This window comes from Hakea prostrata, chromosome 3, assembly GCF_041222555.1.
Source record: "Hakea prostrata isolate BN-2017 chromosome 3, UWA_Hpros_2, whole genome shotgun sequence".
NCBI lineage: Eukaryota > Viridiplantae > Streptophyta > Magnoliopsida > Proteales > Proteaceae > Hakea > Hakea prostrata.
The window spans coordinates 68,425,886-68,450,194 of NC_142602.1; the positions used below are offsets into that span (position 1 = coordinate 68,425,886).

The 24,309-nt window shown below is 37.1% G+C and overlaps 1 protein-coding gene and 1 pseudogene across 4 annotated transcripts; one reads left to right on the plus strand and one right to left on the minus strand.

The window, feature by feature from the left end:
• Nucleotides 1-478: 478 nt before the first annotated feature.
• Nucleotides 479-11,451, minus strand: LOC149022869 (HIT-type Zinc finger family protein). 4 transcript variants are annotated; one of them, XM_089150766.1, is made up of 8 exons: nt 11,276-11,451; nt 9,306-9,409; nt 9,113-9,144; nt 5,245-5,286; nt 4,773-4,889; nt 3,312-3,400; nt 3,124-3,174; nt 479-1,352 (listed from the first exon to the last, which is right to left on the minus strand). In XM_089150766.1, exons 2-8 carry the CDS (start codon nt 9,377-9,379, stop codon nt 1,329-1,331), a joined length of 429 nt encoding a protein of 142 aa, XP_089006892.1. In that variant the 5' UTR covers nt 9,380-9,409; nt 11,276-11,451; the 3' UTR covers nt 479-1,328. The 4 variants fall into 4 exon arrangements, with proteins under 4 accessions (XP_089006892.1, XP_089006891.1, XP_089006888.1 ...); XM_089150765.1 differs by having other exon boundaries at nt 481-1,352; nt 9,306-9,467; XM_089150762.1 differs by having other exon boundaries at nt 481-1,352; nt 9,306-9,477.
• An 8,217-nt stretch (nt 11,452-19,668) lies between these two features.
• Nucleotides 19,669-20,166, plus strand: LOC149022870 (non-specific lipid-transfer protein pseudogene; annotated as a pseudogene).
• The last annotated feature ends 4,143 nt before the right edge of the window (nt 20,167-24,309 follow it).

Below are 24,309 nucleotides of genomic sequence, written 5' to 3' on the forward strand. Positions count from 1 at the left end.
GGTGATATTAGTATTACCATGTGTGGACTACAGCATTGTACTTCGGTAGGTATAGTGTCAGGATTTGCTGACTATGTACCTTCCAAACGCGATCCAAGAAAGAAGACTAACAAACCCGTCACTCGTATTGCGGGTGTTTACCATGTAAAACAGTAAAACTACCTTTTACCAAAAAGGAAAACAAAAGTACAAGATGCTTATATTTTTCCCTTTCACATTCAACCCGAGTGGCGAGAATGAAAAATGGGAAGAAGATCTGAATTACCTATACGAGATCAGTAGATCTATAGTGTGGGTCCTACACTTATATGAGTATAAGTAAATGAGTGGAGGGTCAGGCTAGGGAGAGAAGATTTCCACTAAATGAATCATGTAAGCAAGAGTCGTGAGTCTGGATCCTCGTCAAATCATCCTTCCATATTCACATGAAATAGGAAGACCCACACTTATAGAATCAACCTGTATCTTGTAGAATAGTGTGATTGAGTATCAGAAGATGGTCTAATGGGCAAGCTAGATGGAGAGAATCTCGATTCTCCACTAGTCCCCCTCCCTGTTAGGTGAGCAATATGTACTCATCTAACGCATTTTCATCCCGCAATAACTATAGAGCTTATACAAGACCCATTAAAAGTCCCACTTAAAGAATTATTTTACCAATACTCTGACCTACATTACACTGTTACTATGTGGTGAAGAAATGTCAAAGAAAGCAGCATGTACTCTCCAAATGAATGGAAATAAAGATTCACTCACCAAATCCAATGATATGATGCCACTTCTAATGAACCATATTACATTATAAAGATAACACCCAATTGTGTTCCAAGTGTCATACCTGCATTTTTCCTGTACACAACCATAAAGAGTATTCAAAGAAGCTTCAGAAGAAAAGGCCAGTAGTCTTTGAAGCAACTTTTAGGAGAGTGAAAATGCTCAAATGGAGCTATTTGAGACATTGAAAACCTAAATCATAAGATTCTGGATTACAAGAGACCACCATTCATGTTTTACGTACTTCCTTGTAACGAGTACTCTTAGTTTACTCTGGGTTTGCACACACGTTACCCCCAACATGCATTCAAGATTTCAGTTTGAACATATTGATCAATAAAGATACCCGAGCAAATATTCATGGAGGAAACTGGTAAAGACTGACAGAAAATGAAAGGACATTCTTCTCGTGACAGCCATCTTACAACACTTCAACTCTTCAAGACATTCAAAGTTTGACTCAAGTTGAAGCAGCAGCTACTTGGATACAACATACTTCATGTATCAAAACGAATCAAGCTTAATCATCATCTTTCAATCAAAACCAAATGTTGTCATGGCCTAAGAATGTTTAAAACCTGCAAAAATAAAACATAACAGCTTATAAGTTTAGTTATGAAAAAATCTCTACCAGTCCACTAAACTATCTTAAATTTACTTACCTTATAAGGGAGTACAACAAAGCAAATCTTTGTCCCTTCTTCAGAAATAGAGAAAGGGGGACCAAGGAATAGGTGACAGTCTAGTCTATTTTCATCATTATCTCTGCATTTATGGTTTCGATTTCATGGGCAGCTTGAGCTTCAAACCAGTCAAAGAAAATGAGGTTGCCCAAAAGCCTTCTTCCCATTCTCAACTACATCCAACTTTTCACCAGAACAAATTCTTCACATTCATCAATGATAAAGTCTTTACCATAAAACCTCCGTGTTATTCCTCCATAACACCAGTTGCATGAATTGCACATCTAAGCAGATATTTATTGTTCCAAAAGTTATGGCCTACCACTCAAAAGTCTCAAGCAATAGCCACAATTGTGAAGGCCTCTCCTAAGTTGCTGATTATCCCTTCATTATTCTTAGCATGACAATTTTAGAGAAATGAACGTCAATATAGAAATTTACCCCCAAATTGGCAATGTAGATGACATTGCATGGATTCTTAGTGAAGTCAATTTTATGACTTGCAGACAGAAAAAAGAAAAATAATAAGTATCTTGGTCTCTCCATAGGACTCTACCCCACCATAGATGTTGATGGCACTTCAGTGGAGATGGGCTTGGTCTCATGGTTAGAAAGTACAATGTTGCAGTTGGATCACATGGTTGATGCCTAAATACTTGAATAAGGACCTATCCATTGAGAATCTTCTAAATGAAAAAAATGAAGCATCCATAGCTGAAGACCCATTCTGGGTAATCAGAGGAGGTGGAAGTACAAAATTGGGGTTACAGCCACAATATGATATTAACCTTGCTGTTCTCCTCAACTAGGGCACTGCTTTTAGCTTCAGTTGCTTTATTGAAAGCAAGGACGAGAAGTACCTAGCATTTGAAAGCAAGAACAAGAGGTACCCCTTCCTCCAACTCCTTGTTATTTACTGGGCTCTTCTTTTTATTTTATTTTATTTTATTCTGCCAAACCCCCCCCCCCAAAGAAAAATAAAATAATAAAATAATAAAATAAAATATAAAAAACCAAAAAGAAATTCCCCTCCTCTCCAAATGGTAAAAGTGGCTTGGGTTTTGTCACTGGGAGGGTATGTTTTAGCAGTCCCATTTAACCCCAATGCGAAGTCAAAATTCCCTATCCTGGTTTCAGCCATGGGAGCTGGACTTATCAAGCCTCTCATCATGAAACACTTCACTTAGAAAGCCAATGGAAGTGCCATAAGAGATTCCCAATCAGTGGGTTGGCAACACATATACCTCCCAGTGAAGACTGCAGTTCAACTTGGGCTTTGTCATGTTCTTGTTTTGAATGGAAACCTGTTGGGCCAGTGGGTAGAGCTCGTTGAGAGTGCAGGAAGGATGGGGTAGAAGGGGCAAGGCAGCGGCAAGGGGTTGAGATGGGAGGTGGGTTTGCCCAGTTTGAAAAATGAGGAAGCCCCCAAAACAGAGGACAAGGAATTGCAATTTTATTTATTTATTTTTGTATGTGTGTGTGTGTGTGTTTTTTTTTTTTTGGGGGGGGGGGGGGGGAAAGGGTGTTGTGTCGGAGAGGAAGATGTGAAAGTTTGAACAGGGGAATAAGAGAAAGTTTCCCATTAGTTTTGTAACGAAATGGGAACAAAAACTCCATCAGCTCGATCACAACAGACGTACACGATGTAACCAATAGTAGCTTGTACCTTTTCGGTGAAATTGTAGAAGAGCTCATTTTCCATGGCTTTATCAAGTTCCTGCTATCAGATAAATTTTTCTTCAGAACAGAGAATTGTCTTATTGCTTAGTGGAAGCCAAATGCAGGTTATTCTAGAAACAGAATCATTTCAGACAAACAGTGTGCACGAGTTATATGATTTGTTGCAGTACTTACATTTTCTGCACCTATGGATGAATCAATCTTCCAAATGGCTTTTTGAAGTTCTACATCCTTCAGAGCTTCACGAACTTCAGTTGAAAATGCTGCATGAGGAAAACATAGAGTTGGTTATAGGTGGAGCCAGAGAAGGATACATCAGATACAATCCAAGAACATAGATAATGCCCACTTAAACATGACATAGACAACCAATTATTTTTACTTTATAAATACAGATTGTTGACATTTTGGTCCATTATCTGAGAAGTAGGACCACAACTTTGGGGGGGGGGGGGATTTAGTTGTAAATGCAAGGGTTATGGTTTTTAGTTATTTTAATAAATCAGATAATAAAAAAATAATGCCTTAATAGGGAAAGAAGTATTGAGAATGATGCTCGTTATCTGAAGCCAAGTTTGTGTATCTTCCACAGATATCATCCATGATGGAATTTCTCTCAAAAGGTGGGAAAAAAGAACACAACAAGACAGCTCTATTGTCACCCTAAGACCCGGAAGGGTGTAGAAAACCTCAGTAAATGCAATGCAGCACAACTATTTCTTCCATTAAAACTTCAAAAGGGCAAACCCCTTCCACCCCCCACCCCCCCCCAAAAACAAAATAAATATAAATAAATAAAATAAAAGAGAAAAAGAAATCCCACCTCAAAAAGAGATGTAAATTAAGCGTTTGTTTTCTTGCAGCCCTTAAGAGAAAATTTTCTCGAATATTATGGAATGGATGAAAAAGCCTGCAACCAGACGCCTAAACTATAATATGAAGTGCCAGACATAGGTACAGTTCCAACTTGAAGGTCAACATAGAATATCCCCTAATGTATGGACCGTGGAAATGAGTTTCAAATCCACCAAAATATCAAACAAGTATCTTAAGTAACATTAAGTATCAACTGGTCAAAGAAAAGTTTGTCATATCAGTTAAAATGAAGTGAGGTTGGTTGCATATGGTGCAATAGAGTAACTAGGTTTGCTTGGGAATTTTGGAAACGTTGAAACTGCGAACAAAGATGCGGGGGTCCTTGTTGGAGTCGAGGCTCCACAGGAACAAATAGAACTCCTGCAATACACCAACATAGGCATATCTATGCACCAACTAAAAATTATAAGGAAATAATCCATGACTCAACTAAAACATGAATTGCAGTTGTCAAAGTATCATTTTAAAGCACCACTAAAGGCCTTGTCTAGGCAACTGCCTTGGTGTCTTGACACCTTGAAAACTGTGATCTCTCCGTTGGAGTCACCCTTGCATCCCAGCACCTTCCAATGCTTTTGGTCACCTTAAAAAAACACCACGATAACAATACAGAGTTGCAGTAGGATAGCTAACGGAAAAATGATTTTGCAAGGTTCATCCTTTTTCGATAAATGGAGGTGACAGATAAGATCAAGATGATGCTGATACCAATAAGGGCACAACCAAAAATGGAACCATATTCAAGTTAGGAAGCTGCACCTAAAGACTCTAGTCGTTCCTTCTGAAGCACAAGACTTGGCTCATCTACTTGGAATGACTTTTCTGGAAGCCTTATTGAACCAATATCAGATGACTTTTCTGGAAGCCCTTTTGAACCTGTGTTAGACAAATGGGAAACAGCAATCAGACTGAGTGGAAAGGAAGTAACTCTTGGAAAAAGACTCTACAGGGTTAAAAGATTAATATATAGAGGAAAACACGACTAATTGACTAACTATATATACATTTACATTTAGATAATAACATACTTAACTATCATTTCTGTTCATTGCACCACAACCTATGATCACGTAGATATCATAGCATTAAAAATAATCTGCATTTGTGCAAGCAGCACTTTTTCCCATATTAATTACTTACATCTGGATAAGAAAGAATATATGTATAATCTAGAAATTGACATGGATAATATTTAAGATTACAATTAGAGATAAATTAATAGAATTCTTACATGGTTCTGGCACAGGAGTTACCGGCTTCACACATGGAATTTCTGCACCATCAAATAAAAAGCAAGTTTAATTCATAGGTAACAAAAAGGACAGTATTCACAAAGCTATAAATACAAGAGTATTCAAATTGTTGAAGTAAACCAAATACTTATGAAAAAATTTGCACTTCGTAAATAGTTCCATTGATGACATTACAAAGCTGTTTTTCTAGTGCCTGGTTGTTTATTTATTAAATGATGGAACATATTAGGGGTCAAATATAACGCTTCCATGTGCCTTAAACTCCTTCCCCCCCCCCCCGGGCTTGATAACCTTGAAGGTAATAAATGTATTTTTTGACGTATAAATATCCAGCTAAATTAATTTAGGTTGTCAACCTAACTAAAACATGCTTTCTAAGACTATGCTACATTAAGGTATATGAAAATAATTAATCTTTTGGTATCATGTAACCATGCTAGTCGGCATCTGAAAGGCTAAACAAAGAAAGCTTAGTTGGTTAACATTCATACAGCTTTGGTTTTGCCTTAGACTCTGTTAGAACAAAGCAAAGGAGGAGGCTGAATGAAGAAAGAAAATAAAGGGTGGTCATGCCTGGCATCAAGGCTGCAGGTTCTAGTAGACCTGTAAATGGATAGTTGAAATCTGCCTCCAAATTTGCATTTCTATTTGTTTAAGGGTGTCTAGATCCGGAATTTTTCTTACCGGAAAATATCCATATCCATCCGATAAGCAACCAAATTCGGATTCCGATATCAAATCGGATAACATCTGGTTAAATATTTTCTGGTTACAGTAAATATTTTTTGTTAAAAGGAATATAGTATGTTTAAAGTTTAAATGGTATCTCACAAAGTGACATTTTGACCCTCACTAAAGTTGAACTGGTTATCCCTACTTAGTAGGTTAACTCACCCTAAACCCCATCAATTAACCATAGCCAAATGGCCAAACTATAGAAAAACTATTAGATTAAACACTTTTTTTCTCTAAGAAGGGTTGATAATCGGATCCGGAAACCGATAATTGGAAGTCATAAATTGACAATGACAATCAGCAATCGGATAGTTTACCAAATCGGATAATTATCGAATGTCTGATAAAGTTCCGGCCTCAAATTCCGATATCTTCTGTAAATTTCTGCCAGATATCGGATCAGATTCAGATAAGGCTTTGCTTATCGGGTTTGGATATGGAGAGTGATGTATCTGAGCTGAATCGAATCCGTTTATAGCTCTAGGTTCTGTGGTAGAGGATGGTACTAAAGCCCAAACGTCATAGGACTTCTAGATGGGCTGATCACTCACCAAGTTGAGACAGTAGAAAAAAAATTCGAGTTATTTATGTTTGAGTCACTCATTCTGGACTGAAACTCATGTTACATCACTAATGTGCCCAAAATTATGTTCAAGTCACAAGTGAAACTAAAACTGTTAAGCGCAATCAACTTTCATTGTTAAATGACCAATATACCCTCCTATGAAACTAAAAGAGACAAATGTACTAAAGTAACGTTGTTTTCTCATACCATACCCAACCCTTAGGTGGGTGAAGGGATTCCTACAACTTGCCAAAACTAATTAATTACCACCACCCCCCGCCGAAAAAAAAAGAAAGAAAAGAAAAACACACCAACATTTGAATACGTAAGGGAGCCAAAAGAAACCACATGTCTATTGCAGACTGATGTAGGGTTCTTGTTCGAGGATTCGGGCATGAATTGATTCTCCATGTTAGGGTTTTTCATCACAGATTAGGTTTTTCATCCACCAAAATAAAGGAATAGAAGAAAACACCACTGATCTCTCTCTCTCTTTGTATGTGTTGGCTTTTGCATTCGATCCAAGGGTTTAATGAGACTAAGGGAAGGGTCAAAGATGAATCAACTTCCGAACAAAAGGATTAAGCTCCAGTTTTCTTTGAGCTTGGAAGATGAGGGCGAGCCGGTACTTGCCTGAAGTGAATAGACACTTTTGTTCCTACTGCTGAGAACAGAAACCGTCTTTCTTTATTGGAAAACCCAGAAATAAGAAAAAGAGAGCACTCAGCCTAGAAAGCCTATAAGGCTACAACATGTTTGGCAACATTAAATTCATTACAGACAACGTCATACTCTGTGCTTAATTTTAACAAATTCTTGTGACATTACCTAAATCACAAAGTTTCTCAACCCAAAAAGAAAAAGAAAAAGAAAAAAAATCTGTTCCGAAAAGTTTCCCTTTGCCTGCTTGGGATTTTTGTTGATTAGTTGCGGTGGTTTAGAAAAGTTTCCTTGTAAATCAGAAAAAATAAGAAGGTGGTTTTATGGTGGGTTTTCCTCTTCTTTTTTTTTTTTTTTTTTTTTGGGGGGGGGGGGGTGGTGGTTTGGGTGATTTCTAGCAAGGTGAAGGAAGAAGATGGGTGAAGGGGGAATCCCATAACCCACCTACAAGAAGGGTTGAGATAGGTAAGGGTATTTTAGTCAAATTGAATTTATTAATCAGTTTGTAGGTATTTTGGTCTTGGGCGTTATTTTGGTCATTACATGGTTCAATGGGCAATTTCGTCCTATTAAATTCAAAATTTGAATTCTATAAACGGTCTTTAACTCCAACATAAATAACTCAAAAATTTTAACTCCCTAAGTGTGTCGGTGCATGCAAAGTTGGAATCCAAAATGACGGCAAATCACGAACCACCACACGTATGGAGGCTCTGCTTTGACACTTGGTCCTTGCCGAATCCCTTCCTTTGACCCCCCCCCTTTTTAATCTTATTATAGGGGTGGAAGCTCACTGCTCAAAGACAGATTCCTGTGAGCAAATTGGCTGGAAAAGATCATGCCAGGAAAGAAAAGAATAGGCATTTTTTTTCCTGAGCCTTTTTTTGGTAGTTGAGCTTATGAACTTCCCCGAGAATCTACCCTATCCACCTCACCCCTCCTTCCATCCCTTTCTATTGTTCAATGGGAGCGTAATATCCATTGCGCTAGGGTCTAAGGGATATAACCAAACTTCAGAAGGCAAGCACTACTATGAAAGGAAGTGAGACAAGATGGTAATAAGTCTATCATAAATCTAAACAACTTGAATAACTCAAATCTTTCTTTCTGGTGCCCTTTTCAACTTAGTGAGAATGATTTCATTATGTTTTCTCACTCCAAAAAGGATTAATTCCTTCATATAAATTGGCCATTAGCTCTAAGCATGAATATCTTTCTCATACAATAATGTAATGGCTGATGGCACAGGTTACTGTGATATCCAAGATTAGCCATGGATGTCTTCCTACCCTTTTACAAGGTGGAAACTACAAAAGCTTGGCACCAAGCTCTCCACTTAGATTGCTGCTCTTCATAAATCCAAGTTAGATCAATGTCTCTAACATGGGATTTCATGTAATAACTCCAACGATATCGTGTCAAATTTAGTGGGATAAAGTTGAACATGACAAATACTGTAGGGCTATGGAAGTTTGGATGATAAGGATGGGCTTTGGCGCAATGGTCGGTGACCGGTCCATAGTTGTAGCCTGAGGTCCCTCTAAGCTAAAAACTAAGGGGTTAAAGCTGTACAAGAAAATTGCCCCCCCCCCCAAAAAAAAAAAAAAAAAAAAAAAAAAAAAAAAAAAGAAGAAAGGGTTCTGCTTGTGCAGAACTCTTTGTCACTGGATTTTCCCTTATGGAAGTCTGGATGATATGATATAAGGCTAAAATTTTGAAAAGAAAGGTGTGGTAGTTGGTAGCTACATATGTTGATGTTCTTAGAGAAAAACCTCACAAAAGAAAATCACAAAGATTGGAAACATATGAAACAATACATGGCAATTTACTTTCTCTTGCTGTAAACCTAAATATTTATGTAACAAAGAGATATAAAGGGGATATACCTTTGTGCTTCTTGAAACAACCCAGAGAACAACTGCACAAACCAACACATTGACAATGAAAGTAATCAAAAACCAAGGCACCATTGCTCACCAAGAGAAAGACAAACAAAAAACTCCAAAGAGTTACAGAAACAAATTGCATCACTTAATCAAAGAGATGAAAGAGATGCAAAGTCAGATAGAGCTTCCTTACTAAGGAATAAGGCATGAGGGGCACTTGTACTTGGATTGTGCATCTTTGCACACTCCACACTGTCGAGGACCCATCAGTTTTCTCTGTTTCTTCTCTTCTCTCTTCTGTTTCTTATTTAAAACCAGTAAGGGTTACTCCTAAGTGATCCAAATCTCAACGGAACTGAAATGAACTTTAATCAGCAGTAGATAATGTCAGGAAATTAAATAGCAGAAGTGTGATAATGAAATTAGAGCTTAATGGAGACACAGAAGATGCAATTAAAATGAAAGCATATAAGCATCTGTGAGACAATGAACATACTGAATCCCCTTGCCACCCACAAAATCAGGCATCATGTGTTCATAACAAACCACAAAAGTTGCAGCCCAGCAAGAGAGGGAGTATACATTTTTCTACCCCTCCATCCCATGGTTTTAGAGTTTGACATCAATCCAGATCATATTAGTTATTTAGGGTATGCCGATAATACAGTAGGTATTAAACAGGCTTGACGGTAATGATACTTTTCAAAAATCCACAGCAATAAAACACATAGAGCAACAGTATACCCTGTGTTTAATACAGCTGACCTATGAGCAAAACTATAGGCATATATGACCAACATGTGCACCACCTAATGAAAACAATAGGACACAGACAATGATTTTACAGGAAGCTTCAAACTGACCTAAACACATGAACACAACAAAACCGAGAAATCAATTATCAAAATAATTCAACTTTTACACACAAAAAATAATCAATATTAAATATAAATAACTGGATGACACGACCAAGAACATCCAGAAACAGCTAGGGTTGTTTGGATATCAAGGCTTATAAATAATCATATTCCACAGCCTTGACATGCCTACTACAACTCATAGTTATGAAGCTAAGGGACTGAAATAATACATGTACGGATGTGTAATGGAAAATTTATAATTATTTGGATAATAAAGCAACAATACTTTTTCAAATTCTGAAGCCTAAAATTTTTGTGGCAATGATAGAGTATATGTTAACATGGTTGTTCTGTAAAAAACCAAAGACAAAAGACAGAAATATATTCACTCTGGAAGAAGATGTATACTAGGACTATGAATAGCAGCAAATACTGATGCCCCTAATATATATTTTGATTGGTTACCAAAATTGAAGTCATTCTTCATTTTGGAGTTTGAAGACAATTAGACACTTACAGAATAGGTTGGGAATTGCCAAATATCATGAAGAACCCAGAAATTCTCAGGTTTATTAAATCGCCCAAGGAGAACTTATTGAATAACCTCAACCCGAACCAAGAAAGCGCTGTGCAATACCACTTTCAAGTGTAGTTAACAGTAAGGATTTCAAATTACAGAAATAAAGAAGAAGAATCAGACAGTAAATAGTAAATGAAATAAATAGATCTATCCTTCCAAAGCAAAACAGAAAAGCAAGAAGCTAGAGACAGGTGAGGAAGATCAATCAGACAAACTGAAGCTCAGAAACAGATTATTCCCGGCGCAGGGCAGAAAGACCAAAAAATTATACGAATGAAATGCAAGACTATAAGAGTTGTACATGTTACAATTCCATTGAGTAGGATTAATATCAAATATTAGGGTCACTTGAGTCTTTCCGTTGGCTGCAAAGTTGACACAGGAAATTTTCAAGAAACGTCTCATCATTCCTCCATTCACTAAGAAGATGTCAGAAACACGTAGTAGGTACTACAGGAAATGAAATTCTAGTTGAAAATCAAAGAGAACTCATTATTTATGTTCCGGCTACCCTGAATCATTGGTTTTTCTAACCAATGGAATCGAATTGTCAGTCAGCACGAAAGAAACTCTGGTAGAATCTGTACTCACGGATCAAATTAAAGAAGAACAAAGTAACTTTACAGCATACTAGATACACTACAAGCCTTGAATTTCACATTTGATTCACTATGACGCCATCGACAACGCCCACCTTAACTAGTCCAGTAAATCTGAACTGACCTTCAATTAACTGCTCTGCTTCTCAGAATCCCATAAACCGGAGACACCGTGACGGAGAGGATGGAGAACGGAGAAGATGGACTGGGTCACCTGAGATGGGAAGAATGAAGAACAGGAATCACCTTGACAGTGACTAAAGAGGAATCCTTTTCATTACTGCGTTTCGTTTTCGTTTTGGGTTTTCGCTTTCGTTTTTTTTCCCTTCCCTTTTTATTTTCGAAATTCTTTTTCTTTTCTCTTTTATTTTCGAAATTCTTTTTCTTTTCTTTTTTAATTTGTAAAGATATTATTATTATTGAAAACGTTTTAACCGTTTAAACTGCGATTAATTCGAGTTTAATATTCACAGAGTTTCTTTTCCAACAAAACAATTAAAAAAAAAAAAGAGTATCTCATATCTAATAATTTTTTATTAAAATCCGATATTTAGCCCTAGCGCGCCTCGAATGCATCATCAGGGGGAACTTTTATATAATTATTATAAGTGAGCTTTGCCCTTAACTCGAGGGGATTCAAACTGTGACCTCCTAGGTAAAAGCATTTGTTTTTTTTTGTCAACTAAGCCATCCTTTGGAGTTAAGTCTAATAAACTTATATTTATTGAATCTCTCTTTGGTTTTATTTTTCAAGTAAAGTGAATTTTTGCCTGAATTCTACTTTAAGTGGAAAATGTTACAGATTGTCCACACTAGGTTTTCTGAAAAATTACAAGTTACCCTCGGATAAAATTTGACCCTTTAACCGGTAAGTTTTCAAAATTTAAATGTTGATAGACAAGAATACCCATCATCCATGTAAATGACCATAATGCTCCTCTCATTCATTGTGCTCCTCTCATTCATTGTACTCTGTCCCTCCCATCATCTCTCTCTTCTCTCTCTCTCTCTCTCTCTCTCTCTCTCTCCACTTGCAGCTACCATTGCAAACTAGCTCACTCACCACCACAGACCTCCTCCTCTCTGACTCCCATTAATTTGTCTAGATCATGCAAATCCACATTAATGATAGAGAATTTTGGAAGTCTCTCCTCTTCAGTCTACTAACATCTATATGTAAGGCAACTGAGCTAGTTGTGTACCTCCTTATGAGGGTGACTATATGAAATAAATATTAACATTGCTCCTTATTGCGAACTCATTTCTCCATCTACTCATAAAATTTTGCTTTCTTTATATTAATTAAGAGACTAGAACTTGAGAACACTAAAACTGTATAGGTTTCCAATTTTGGGTACATGGTGATAAATTTGTGGTCAGCAATGTCTTGGTATAAGATAGTGTGAGAGCCCAACACCTGAGTAGCTGTCGCTTGATTCTTAAAGTCCTCATTTCTCAACATACCAAAATGGGGGTAAAAGGATAAAAATAAATAGTTTTCTTGGGATGTCAAAGAGCATATTTGTCCCGTTTTAGTAATATGGCCAATATGACGTTGCTATATAATACTACCCTTCCACTTGTGGTACCTCATGGGTCAATCTTGAACTACCCTTCCCATTATTTTGGTGCATTCACCAGTAGCCTAAGCAAACTTGACCTTGGCAGAGGAGGATGGGAGATATTGATATTTGGTCAAGATGGGAGAAAAATTAGCAAGGCTTGGGTGAGGATAGCTCTAGTTCAAGGCGTTGACCTCAGCTCAACCTTTTCTAGCAAAGCCATGGGGTAGAAATTCTTAATTCATACCCCGCCTCAAGGATACCTCATATCAGCTTTGATTCTATTAATGTTCATTTGCGCTAAAGCCAATTGGTGCAAACTTGCTTCCTTAAATTTTGGGAATTCAAATTCAGCACATACACACGAAAAAAAAAAGAAAGTTCAGATTTACCTAAAGACTCCTTATGAATGCAGCCTCCATTGATAGTCGGGAACATTGATCAATTGAGCATAAGAAAAGCTAGTGTCAATTTTGTCGGTTGACGATCCAGTCACCCAAAACCTTTTTCATCTATATATATGTATATGTATACACAGGCACAGACACAAAATTCCTCAATAATAGTTAGTAGTTCTTTACAAAAATTTAAAAGCAAACTATGTACCATCTTCGTGGGAAGTAGTCATTTGGCAACCCTGCTAATGCATACATAGAATTTTGTGGAAGAGGATAATAATTTGGATATTAACTAATCGATGCTACATTATTTTTTATGGGGCTAGAGGCATTTCCTCGTCTCAATCGGTCACAACCCATTTATGTTACATGACACGGCTGGAAGGATATAAAGTTCAAACCCCAAGTGTGTCTTGTACCATCCATCACTCCACGAGTGTCTTAGTACAATACATTTAGACGATAATTTCCAATGTAGTAAGATTTTTGTAGGTGGTAGGCTAGACTTTTTCAAGCACACTCTGTGTAACTCAATCAGAGGCACGATCTACTATTTTGAGCCATGTCAATGGATTTTTGTTTTACTAATTTATACAATAAATGAATATTGAATTAGGTTGCATAATTTATGGATTTTTTTTAATAATTTGTTCCTTTTTTTATTTTTGGGGGGGGGGGGGGGGTTACTAGCCATCGTCTCTACTAAAAGAAATGAAAGGAAGTTTACTCTTTGGAAATAAAAGTAAAAAACTTAAAAAGACAACAAATGACATCAATAAATGTCTCACCAAACAATGAAACCGTAATGGAAAAATAAATGAAAAATGACTTCTTTTCGAGGCATTTACTTCCTTCTCATCAATTGTAGGAAGAGAAAAAGATTGGAAGGCAAAATAAGCTCTCCTCTTCTCTACTGATTTTGATAAATAACCCACGATTAAATTAGCCTGTTCATAACAGTGTGAAATGTACTACACTTGGCGTATAAAAAAAAGACTTCGAAGTGTGCACAAACTATGGAGGGTTCACCAAATGGTGCAGATGACTCGAGAGAATTGAAATGAAAACAATCGAAAGTGAATAACGGCATAGCAAGTGATGCAACATATAACATAGAACAAAGAAGTCTAGAAACTATTATAAACTAAAAACTATTATTCAAAAGTGCAATGTGCCTCAATAGATAACAATGATGCCTATTTATAGTTCAAAAAATAAAATAAAATAAAAAAGAGCCTAAAAATATTTGGGAAAAACAAAATGATGCAAATTAGGCATCCAAATCTAACTAGGAAATTAAAGTTCCTTGAAATCCCATTAAAAATAGAATTCGGTAGTCAAACGGGCACCAACCCGGCAAACCTAATCTGACATGCTATAGTTCTTGAAAAGCCGGTAATTTTGATAGGTTGTAGGTCTCGTAACTCTTCCCGGATGAAAAGCTATGCATGTTTTAAGGATTACCGTAAAACCACATCAACAAGACTACCTAAAATTCTTTTATCCCCATGGTGTTTGGCTATTACTCTCTACATGTTCCAAATACTTCTCTCTCTAAATAAAAAACTAACAATGGAAATATATCCCTTTCAGGTGAAAGTCTAAAACTATGATAGGGTAGAGACGGAAACCATTTATAAGGAGAAACGAAGAAAAAGAAAGAAAAAAGAAGGGTGTATTTTTAAAGCAGAAGTAGACTCAAAATAAAAATAAAAACAAAAATAAAAATAAAATCTCGTTTTGATGGCCCCATTCATTGGTTTTTAGGATTTTCAAAGGCTAATTTGAGATGGATATTCAAAGCGAATGGGTATGACTATAAAGGGGAAATGAATGATATATCCCTTTTAATTGCTTGGTAGAGATAAATATGGCCTAGATTCACCACTTGTTGAATTTTATATCAAAAAAAAAAAAATGCAGCTAATCCCGTACGTGCGATGTGTATGTCCATGTGTGTAGACCACAACTTTCTATATTACTTTTGAACACACTTCACCGACTGCCTAAAGAATAGAAGACCTATATTAAAGTAGAAAGGTCAAAACAATGCCAGTAGATTGTGTGGCTCTTACTCCAACATGGAGATCAACGAGACTGCAATGGAGAAATTTGGTTTTACGGTGTTTTCGATTCCACTGGGAGGTATGGGGTTTAATGATCCCTTCGCACACTTACATATTTGCCTCATCTATTTTGGGACAAGAATCATAAAGACTAATCATCATTAACCTGGATGACTGAAAAACTTACAGATATGTATACACAGCTTAAAAGCTAAAACAAAACCAAACTTACACCATCAAAATCTATCCCCTCTTTTCTCTAAGGGTTGAGAGGGGGGGGGGTTAGTGTAGGAAATGAGTCAATTTGCATTATAAGAAATAAGGGTTCTAATTGAACTTTGAAACTTAATAGAACCAATGCATGAAACAATTTATTTAGGATTCGGATTATTTGTTCCCATTGATCTTCATATTCTTTTTATTGTAGGTTTGTACGCCATGTACGTGAGCTAATCTTCCCAAAATAGTTCATTAGGCTTGCAATTTTGTTAATTATAACTGCAAATAAAAAAAAATAAAAAAAAAAAAGAATTAATTAGGGAGAACATTTAAGCTTCCAAATTTAGAGATACTCCAAGTAAGAAAAACAATAGACACATGACACATCAAAAAGCATTCAACTTCAAACAGCCTTCCATCTTCCTAGCAAGAAAAGGAGAATCACACCAACCAAATTAGTTCTATAAATGGGTGCACAGAGAAGAGTATGTTATTTCATTGATCAAGCAAAACACTAATAGGAAAGAAAGAGTGTGATTGAGTGTCAAAGAGCTTGCAAGTGTGGGCAGCTATGGCAAATTCCGGTGTCATGAAGGTTGTGTGCTTTGTTCTGGCTTGCATGGTTTTAGCAGCACCACATGTGGCAGATGCATTTACGTGCAGCCAAGTTGTATCGCGACTGCTTCTTGCGTCACCTACCTACTCAAAGGAGGCAAGGTGTCTTGGGCTTGTTGCGACTCTATAAAGGCACTCAAATCCACCGCTAGAACCACTCCTGACTGTCAAACAGCTTGTCGCTGTCTCAAGAGCACCTACATAGCCAATCAAGGCATCAACACAGCCTATGCTGCTGCGCTTCCTAGAAAATATGGCGTCCACCTTCCCTACAAGATCAGCCCTTCCATTGATTGCTCCAAGTATATTTTCTTCATCTAGATAACCCTATGAAGGCATTGACTGCTCCAAGTATATTTTCTTCATCCTATTTTCTTCCTTTGAGTGCTCCAAGTATATAGATCTAGTTCAAGGTGTTGACCTCTGCTTAGTCTTTTCTAGCAAAGCCATGGGGTGAAAATCTTAATTCATACCCCACCTCAAGGATACCTCATGTCAGCTTTGATTCTATTAATGTTCAAGTGTGCTAAAGCCAATTGGAGCAAACTTGCTTCCTTAAATTTTGAGAATTCAAATCAGCACATAGACTCAAAAAGAAAAGAAAGTCTAGATTTACCTAAAGACTCCTTATGAATGCTGGCCTCCACTAATAGTTGAGAACATTGATCAATTGAGCATAAGGAAGCTAGTGACAATCTTGTCAGTTGACAATCCGATCACCCAAAACCTTTTTCATCTATATATATGTATATGTATACATAGGCATAGACACAAAATTCCTCAACAATAGTTAGTAGTTCTTGACAAAATTTGAAAACTATACTTGATACCATCTTTGTGGAAAGTAGCGGTTTAGTAGGAACCCCGCTAATGCATACTTATAATTTTGTGGAAGAGGATAATAATTTGGATATTAACTAATCTATGCCACAATATTTTCTATGGGGCTAGAGGCTTTTCGTCATCTTGACCGGCCACGACCCATTTATGTTACATGACATAGCTCGCAGGATATAAAGTTCAAACCCCAAGTGTGTCTTGCACCATCCAACGCACCTTGAGTGTCTCAGTACAAAACATTTAGACAATAATTTCCAATGTAGTATGATTTTGGTAGGTGGTAGGCTAGACTTTTTCAAGCACACTTTGTGCATCTCAATCAGAGGCATGGTCTACTATTTTGGGCCTTACCGATTGATTTTCATTTTACTATTTTATACGATAAATGAATGTTGAATTAGGTTGTGTAATTTATGGATTCTTTTTTTTTTTTTTCTTTTTTATAATTTATTTATAAATAAATTATATTTTGTACCTTTTTGGGCGGTTACTAGGAATTGTCTCTACTAAAAGAACTGAAAGGAAGTTTACTCTTCGGAAATAAAAGTAAAAAACTTAAAGGACAACAAATGGCATCACAAAATTTCTCACCAAAAATTAGGAGTCAGGCTTGGTCTGCCAAACAATGAAAGCGTAATAGAAAAAATAAATGAAAAATTACTTCTTTTCGAAGCATTTACTTCATTCTCATTAGTTATTGGGAGAAAAAAAGATTGGAAGGCAAAATAAGCTCTCCTCTTTTCTACTGATTTTGATAAATAACACATGATTAAATTAGCCTTTTCATAACAATGTGAAATGTACTACACTTGGCATATAGAAAAAAGACTTGAAGTGTGCACAAGACTACGGAGGGTTCACCATTATGGTGTAGATGACACAAGAGAATTGAAATGGAAACAATCGAAAGTGAATAACGGCATAGCAAGTGATGAAACAATAGCATAGAACAAAGAAGTCTAGAAACTATTATAAACTAAAAACTATAATTCAAAAGTGCAATGTGCCTCAACGGATAACAATGATGCCTATTTATAGTTGAAAAAAAAACCTCAAAATATTTGGGAAAAACGAAATGATGCAAATTAGGCATCCAAATCTAACTAGGAAATTGAAAGTTCCTCGAAATCCCATTAAAAATGGAATTCGGCAGTCAAACGGGCACCAACCTAGCAAACCTGGGTCGGAACACTATAGTGCTTGAAAAGCCGGTAATTTTGATAGGTTGTGGGTCTCGTTACTCTTCCCGTATGAAAAGTTACACATGTCTTAAGGATGATCGTAAAACCGCGCCAGGAAGACTACCTAATATTCTTTTATCCCCATGGTGTTTAGCTCTTACTCTCAACATGTTCCAAATACCTCTCTCTAAATAAAAAAACTAACGAGGGAGATGTATCCCTTTCAGGTGAAAGTCTAAAATTGTGATAGGATAGAGACGGAAACAATTTATAAGGAGAAACGAAGAAAAAGAAAGAAAAAAGAAGGGTGTATTTTTAAGGCAGTAGTAGACTCGAAATAAAACTTAAAATAAAATCTCGTTTTGATGCCCCATTCATTGGTTTTTAGGATTTTCAAAGGCTAATTTGAGATGGATATTCAGAGTGAATGGGAATGAATAGAAAGGGGAAATGAATGATATATTCCTTTTAATTGCTTGGTGGAGATAAATATGGCCTAGATTCGTCACCTGTCGAATTTTATATCAAATTTATATGGCAGCTAATCCCATACATGCGATGTGTATGTCCATGTGTGTACACCAAAACTTTCTATATTAATTTTGATCACACTTCACTGACTGCCTAAAGAATATATGACCTATAGTAAAGTAGAAAGGTCAAAACAATGCCAGCAGATTGTGTGGCGCTTGCTCCAACATGGAGATAAACATGACGAATCCATATCCCCACCTCGTCGGGGTAGCACAGAGTGTTCCCCGACGGATTCCCGACCACACAAAACAGTGGGGCTCACGGATGAAATTAAATTTTTTTTTTTGTTTTTCCAAAAAGTGTTTTTCACCGTGGGCCCCACTATTTTGTGTGGTCGGGAACCCGTCGGGGAGCTGATCCGGACTCAAACGTGACTGCAGTGGAGAAATTTGGTTTTCTAGCATTTTCGAATCCACTTGGAGTTTTGGGGGTTTAATGGTCCCTTCACACATTTATATATGCCCCATTTATTCTAGGACAAGAATCTTAAGACTAATCATCATTAACCTGGATGACTGAAAAATTTACAGATATGTAGACATAGCTTGAAAACTAAAACAAAACCAAACTTACACCATCAAAATCTATCCCCTCTTTTCTCTAAGGGTTCAGGGGGGGGGGGGGGGGAGTTAGTGTAGGAAAATGAGTCAATTTGCATTATAAGAAATAAGGGTTCCGATTGAACTTAATGCATGAAACAATTTACTTAGGAATCAGATTATTTGTTCCCATGGATCTTCACATTCTTTTCATTGTAGGTTTGTACGCCATGTACATGAGCTAATCTTCCCAAAATAGTTCATTGGGCTTGCAATTTCGTTAATTATAACTGCAAATCAACCAAAAAGAATTAATTTGGGAGAACATTTAAGCTTCCAATTTTAGAGATACTCCAAGTAAGAAAAACAACAGACACATCAAAGAGCATTCAACCTCAAACAGCCTTCCGTCTTCCTAGCAAGAAAAGGAGACCCACACCAACCAAATTAGTTCTATAAATGTGCACACAGAGAAGAGTATGTCAGTTCATTGATCAAGCGAAACCCTAATAGGAAAGAAAGAGAGTGATTGAGCGTCAAAGAGCTTGCAAGTGTGGGCAGCTATGGCAAATTCTGGTGTCATGAAGGTTGTGTGCTTTGTTCTAGCCTGCATGGTTTTGGCAGCACCACGTGCGGCAGATGCGCTTACATGCGGCCAAGTTGTATCGCGACTAGTTTCTTGCGTCACCTACCTACTCAAAGGAGGCAAGGTGTCTTGGGTATGTTGCGACTCTATAAAGGCACTCAACTCCGCTGCTAGAACCACTCTTGATCGTCAAACAGCTTGTCGCTGTCTCAAGAACGCCTACAGAACCAATCCAGGCATCAACATAGCCTATGCGGCTGTGCTTCCTGGAAAATGTGGCATCCACCTTCCCTACAAGATCAGCCCTTCCATTGACTGCTCCAAGTATATTTTCTTCATCTAGAAAACCCTATGAATTTTCAAATCCTTTTTTTCTCCTATAAGTGATCTCAAACTCTTAGCCAAGAGAATTTGATGATGGCCTAACTATTCTTTTATGGCTAATAATTTGGCTTTCGTTATGCTTGCAGGGTGAGGTGAAGTGAGGGTGCTTGATGTTGAAGGAAACCAATAAATTTGTCTAGATCCTGCAAATCCACATTAATGATAGTTTGGAAGTCTCTCCTCATTAGTCTACTAACATCTATATGTAAGGCAACTGAGCTAATTGTGTACCTCCTTATGAGGGTGACTATACGAAATAAATATTAACATTCTTCCTTATTGCAAACTCATTTTCCTTTCTTTATATTAATACAGAGACTAGAACTTGATAATACTAAAACCGTACAAGTTTCGAATTTTGGGTACATGGTGATAAATTTGTGCTCAGCAATGTCTGGGTATAAGATAGTGTGAGAGCCCAACACCTGAGTAGCAATCACTTGATTCTTAAAGTCCTCATTTCTCAACATACCAAAACGAGGGTAAAAGAATAAAAATAAATGGTTTTCTTGGGATGTCAAAGAGCATATTTGTCCCGTTTTACTAATATGGCTGAGATGACGTTACCATATAATACTACCCTTCCACTTGTGGTACCTCATGGATTAATCTTGAACAACCCTTCCCACATTATTTTGGTGCATCCACCGGTAGCCTAAGCAAACCTAACCTTGGTGGAGGAGGATGGAAGATATTGATATTTGGTCGAGATGGGGGAAAAATTAGTGAGGCTTTGGTGAGGATAGCTCTAGTTCAAGGTGTTGACCTCAGCTTAGTCTTTTCTAGCAAAGCCAAGTAGAAATTCTTAATTCATACCCCGCCTCAAGGATACCTCATGTCAGCTTTGATTCTATTAATGTTCAAGTGGGCTAAAGCCAATTGGTGCGAACTTGCTCCCTTAAATTTTGGGAATTGAAATTCAGCACATACCCATGAAAAGAAAAGAAAGTCCAGATTTACCTAAAGACTCCTTTGAATGCTGGCCTCCATTGATAGTCAAGAACATTGATCAATTGAGCATAAAAAAACTAGTGACAATCTTGTCAGTTGACGATCCGGTCACCCAAAACCTTTGTCATCTATATATATGTATATGTATACACAGGCACAGACACAAAATTCCTCAATAATAGTTAGTAGTTCTTTACAAAAATTGAAAAGCAAACTAGATACCATCTTCGTGGGAAGTAGTCGTTTGGTAGGAACCCCCTTAATGCATACTTAGAATATTGTGGAAGAGGATAATAATTTTCATATTAACTAATCGATGCTACAATATTTTTGATGGGGCTAGAGGCTTTTCGTCGTCTCGACCGGTCATGACCCATTTATGTTACATGACACAGCTCAAAGGATATAAAGTTCAAACCCCAAGTGTGTCTTGCTCCATCCAATGCACCACGAGTGTCTCAGTACAATAAATTTAGACGATAATTTCCAATGTAGTGAGAATTTGGTAGGTGGTAGGCTAGACTTTTTCAAGCACACTCTGTGTATCTCAATCAAAGGCATGGTCTACTATTTTGAGCCTTGCCGGTAGATTTTCATCTTACTATTTTATATGATAAATGAATGCTGAATTAGATTGAATAATTTATGGATTGACTTTTTTATTTTTTTTATTTTAATAATTTGGTTAAATATAAATTGTATTTTGTTTCTTTTGGGGGGTTACTAGGCATCGTCTCTGTTAAAAGAAATGAAAGGAAGTTTACTTTTCAAAAATAAAATAAAAAAATTAAAGGACAACAAATGGCATCACAAATTTCTCACCAAAAATTAGGAGTCAGGCTTGGTTTGCCAAACAATGAAAGCGTAATAGAAAAAATAAATGAAAAATTACTTCTTTTCGAAGCATTTACTTCCTTTCATCAGTTATAGGGAGAGAAAAAGATTGGAAGGCAAAATAAGCTCTCCTCTTTTCTACTGATTTTGATAAATAACACACGATTAAATTAGCCTGTTCATAATAGTGTGAAATGTACTTACACTTGGCATATAGAAAAAATACTTCGAAGTGTGCACAGAGTACGGAGGGTTCATGTGAAATCCCCCGGATTTCTACCCCTTTAACCCGTGGTTTCAAAATCGAGAACCTGAGCCTTGATTCGGCGACAATCATGGACCATTCATTTCGAGCCCGAAGGATTGGAAATTAAACCAATGTTGGTAGATGACCCTTATAATGACTCAAAAACTCTCCTAGAGTTTAAGTGAAGAGAGAAGATTAATCCCGATGGTGTAAAAAGGGTGATCTTAAAATGTTCATAGGTCAACGATGGAGAATCCGATTGACGCGAATAAGGTATCAAATCGAAAATCATCCAAAGACCTTTTCAACGAGCCAAAAATCATCAAAATAGGAGTTTGTTTGGGGGTCCAACCATGGACCAAAAGTTTGGGCCGTTTGGGTGAACCAACCCCCACCCCATTTTCTATTTAGGGGCAAAATTGGAATTTTGGATTTTTAAACCCTATTTATGTTTTATCTCATCCGTAAATGCATTTTTGGAGGCTAGAAAGAGGCAGAGGCTTTGGAGAAAAGGAGAAACGAAAGAGAGGAGTGATTTCCATCCTTCCGAAGGTTTTATGATCCAAATCTTCGCAAAATCACTAGAAAATGTTAGTTTTCTTTAATCTTAGTTGGTGAGAGTTTATCTTCTCTTCTTTTGTAGAGATTTTTTGAAGGGGAAGGTTGTTAGGTATCTTAGATGCTTTCCTTTCTTGTATTAATGTCCCTTCCTAGTTTGTGGGAGTAATTTCTCTTCTCTTCTTTTGAGGGATTTATGAAAGGGAATAATGATAAGTATCCTAGATGCTTATCTTTTGTTATATTAATGTTTCACTTGAGTATGGGAGTAATGGTAAGATCCTATGCTAAGGTTGATGCATTTTGACTCTCTAGGTCACCCACGGGTGATTTATGTGAGTCAAATTCGGGGCTTTTTGAGATGGGTCAAATTTAATCAAATTGAAGGTACCCGTAGGATCCTTTTGTTGCCAATTAGACTTTCCCAAAGTTTTGTTCCGTTATAGACTTCGAATTGGTGGCAAATTAGTGATCATTCACTAGTGACCCTTTTTAACCTAGTTTTCAGATTTGGGTTTTCGTGGGAAGATTTTAGGATATCCTTTGAAACCTAAATTGGCTCTAATTTGTGATAATTATTTCTTTTGCATAAATAGATTAATATATCTTTAATCACTAATTTGTGAGAAGGAATTACTGATCATTGGAGAAAAGAACAAAGTAAAAAGTGAGGAATATACTTAACCTTATCTTGCATGTTTAATTATGTTAATAAAATTTCATTATTAATATCTTAATTTGCTTTACTATTATCTTGTGATTATGTCTTCTATTTTTCAATATCTTGAATGATATGAGAGTGTATGAGATGGATGAGATTGAATGGATTGAGTTTTTCTTGTTGAATCCTAAATTATTGATATAAAAATACATGGATGATATTGAATTAAATTTCTCATTCTATTTCATGTTGCAAACTAGGGTTGTAGGTTCACCCATTGCCCTAGTGACATTATGCGATTGCTTAGATTGTGATTGGGAATGGGGAATGCCCTTTTGGCATTTCTGCCATAGGATACCAAAGGAGGTGGGATGAGACGCATTCCTATGGTGCCCTTGGCTCTTTCTCGATTACCGATTGACATATATAGGGTATATATAGAAGTGTTTGGTTATGTGACCTCATGAGTACTACTGCCCTTTCGGCAGGGGTATTGAAGCCGGTTAACCCGTGATGTTAGTGGCTAGGTCCTGTGTGCCAAACAGGCCCACTATCATCATAGAGAGGTAGGGTTGTATATAATAGATAAGGGCTCATGGGCGCTCAAGACCGGTGAAATGACCCGTGAGAGGACATGGAGATCATTATGTCTATTATATGTGGATGACCACTGGGTTAAGGAATGGGATCCAACAGATGCCTCCCGTTGAGGATTCCATTCATAGGTGGGAATGTATTGAACCAACAGAGCACTAGGCATGAGGGGAAGTATCCGGACCATATGTAGTACGAGACCGTATGATTTTGCATGGGCCTAGGATTATCCTTGACACGCGTAGATCTTATACCAATGGTGATGTGAGAGAGTGGTGACCTAATCCCCAACCATGGCTTGGCAGGACTGTACACAACAACCGCGGAAAACCCAACAGACGTGCTTGAGTGCCGTGAGGGAAAAGTGATGAGATTGCCCAAAGAAGACT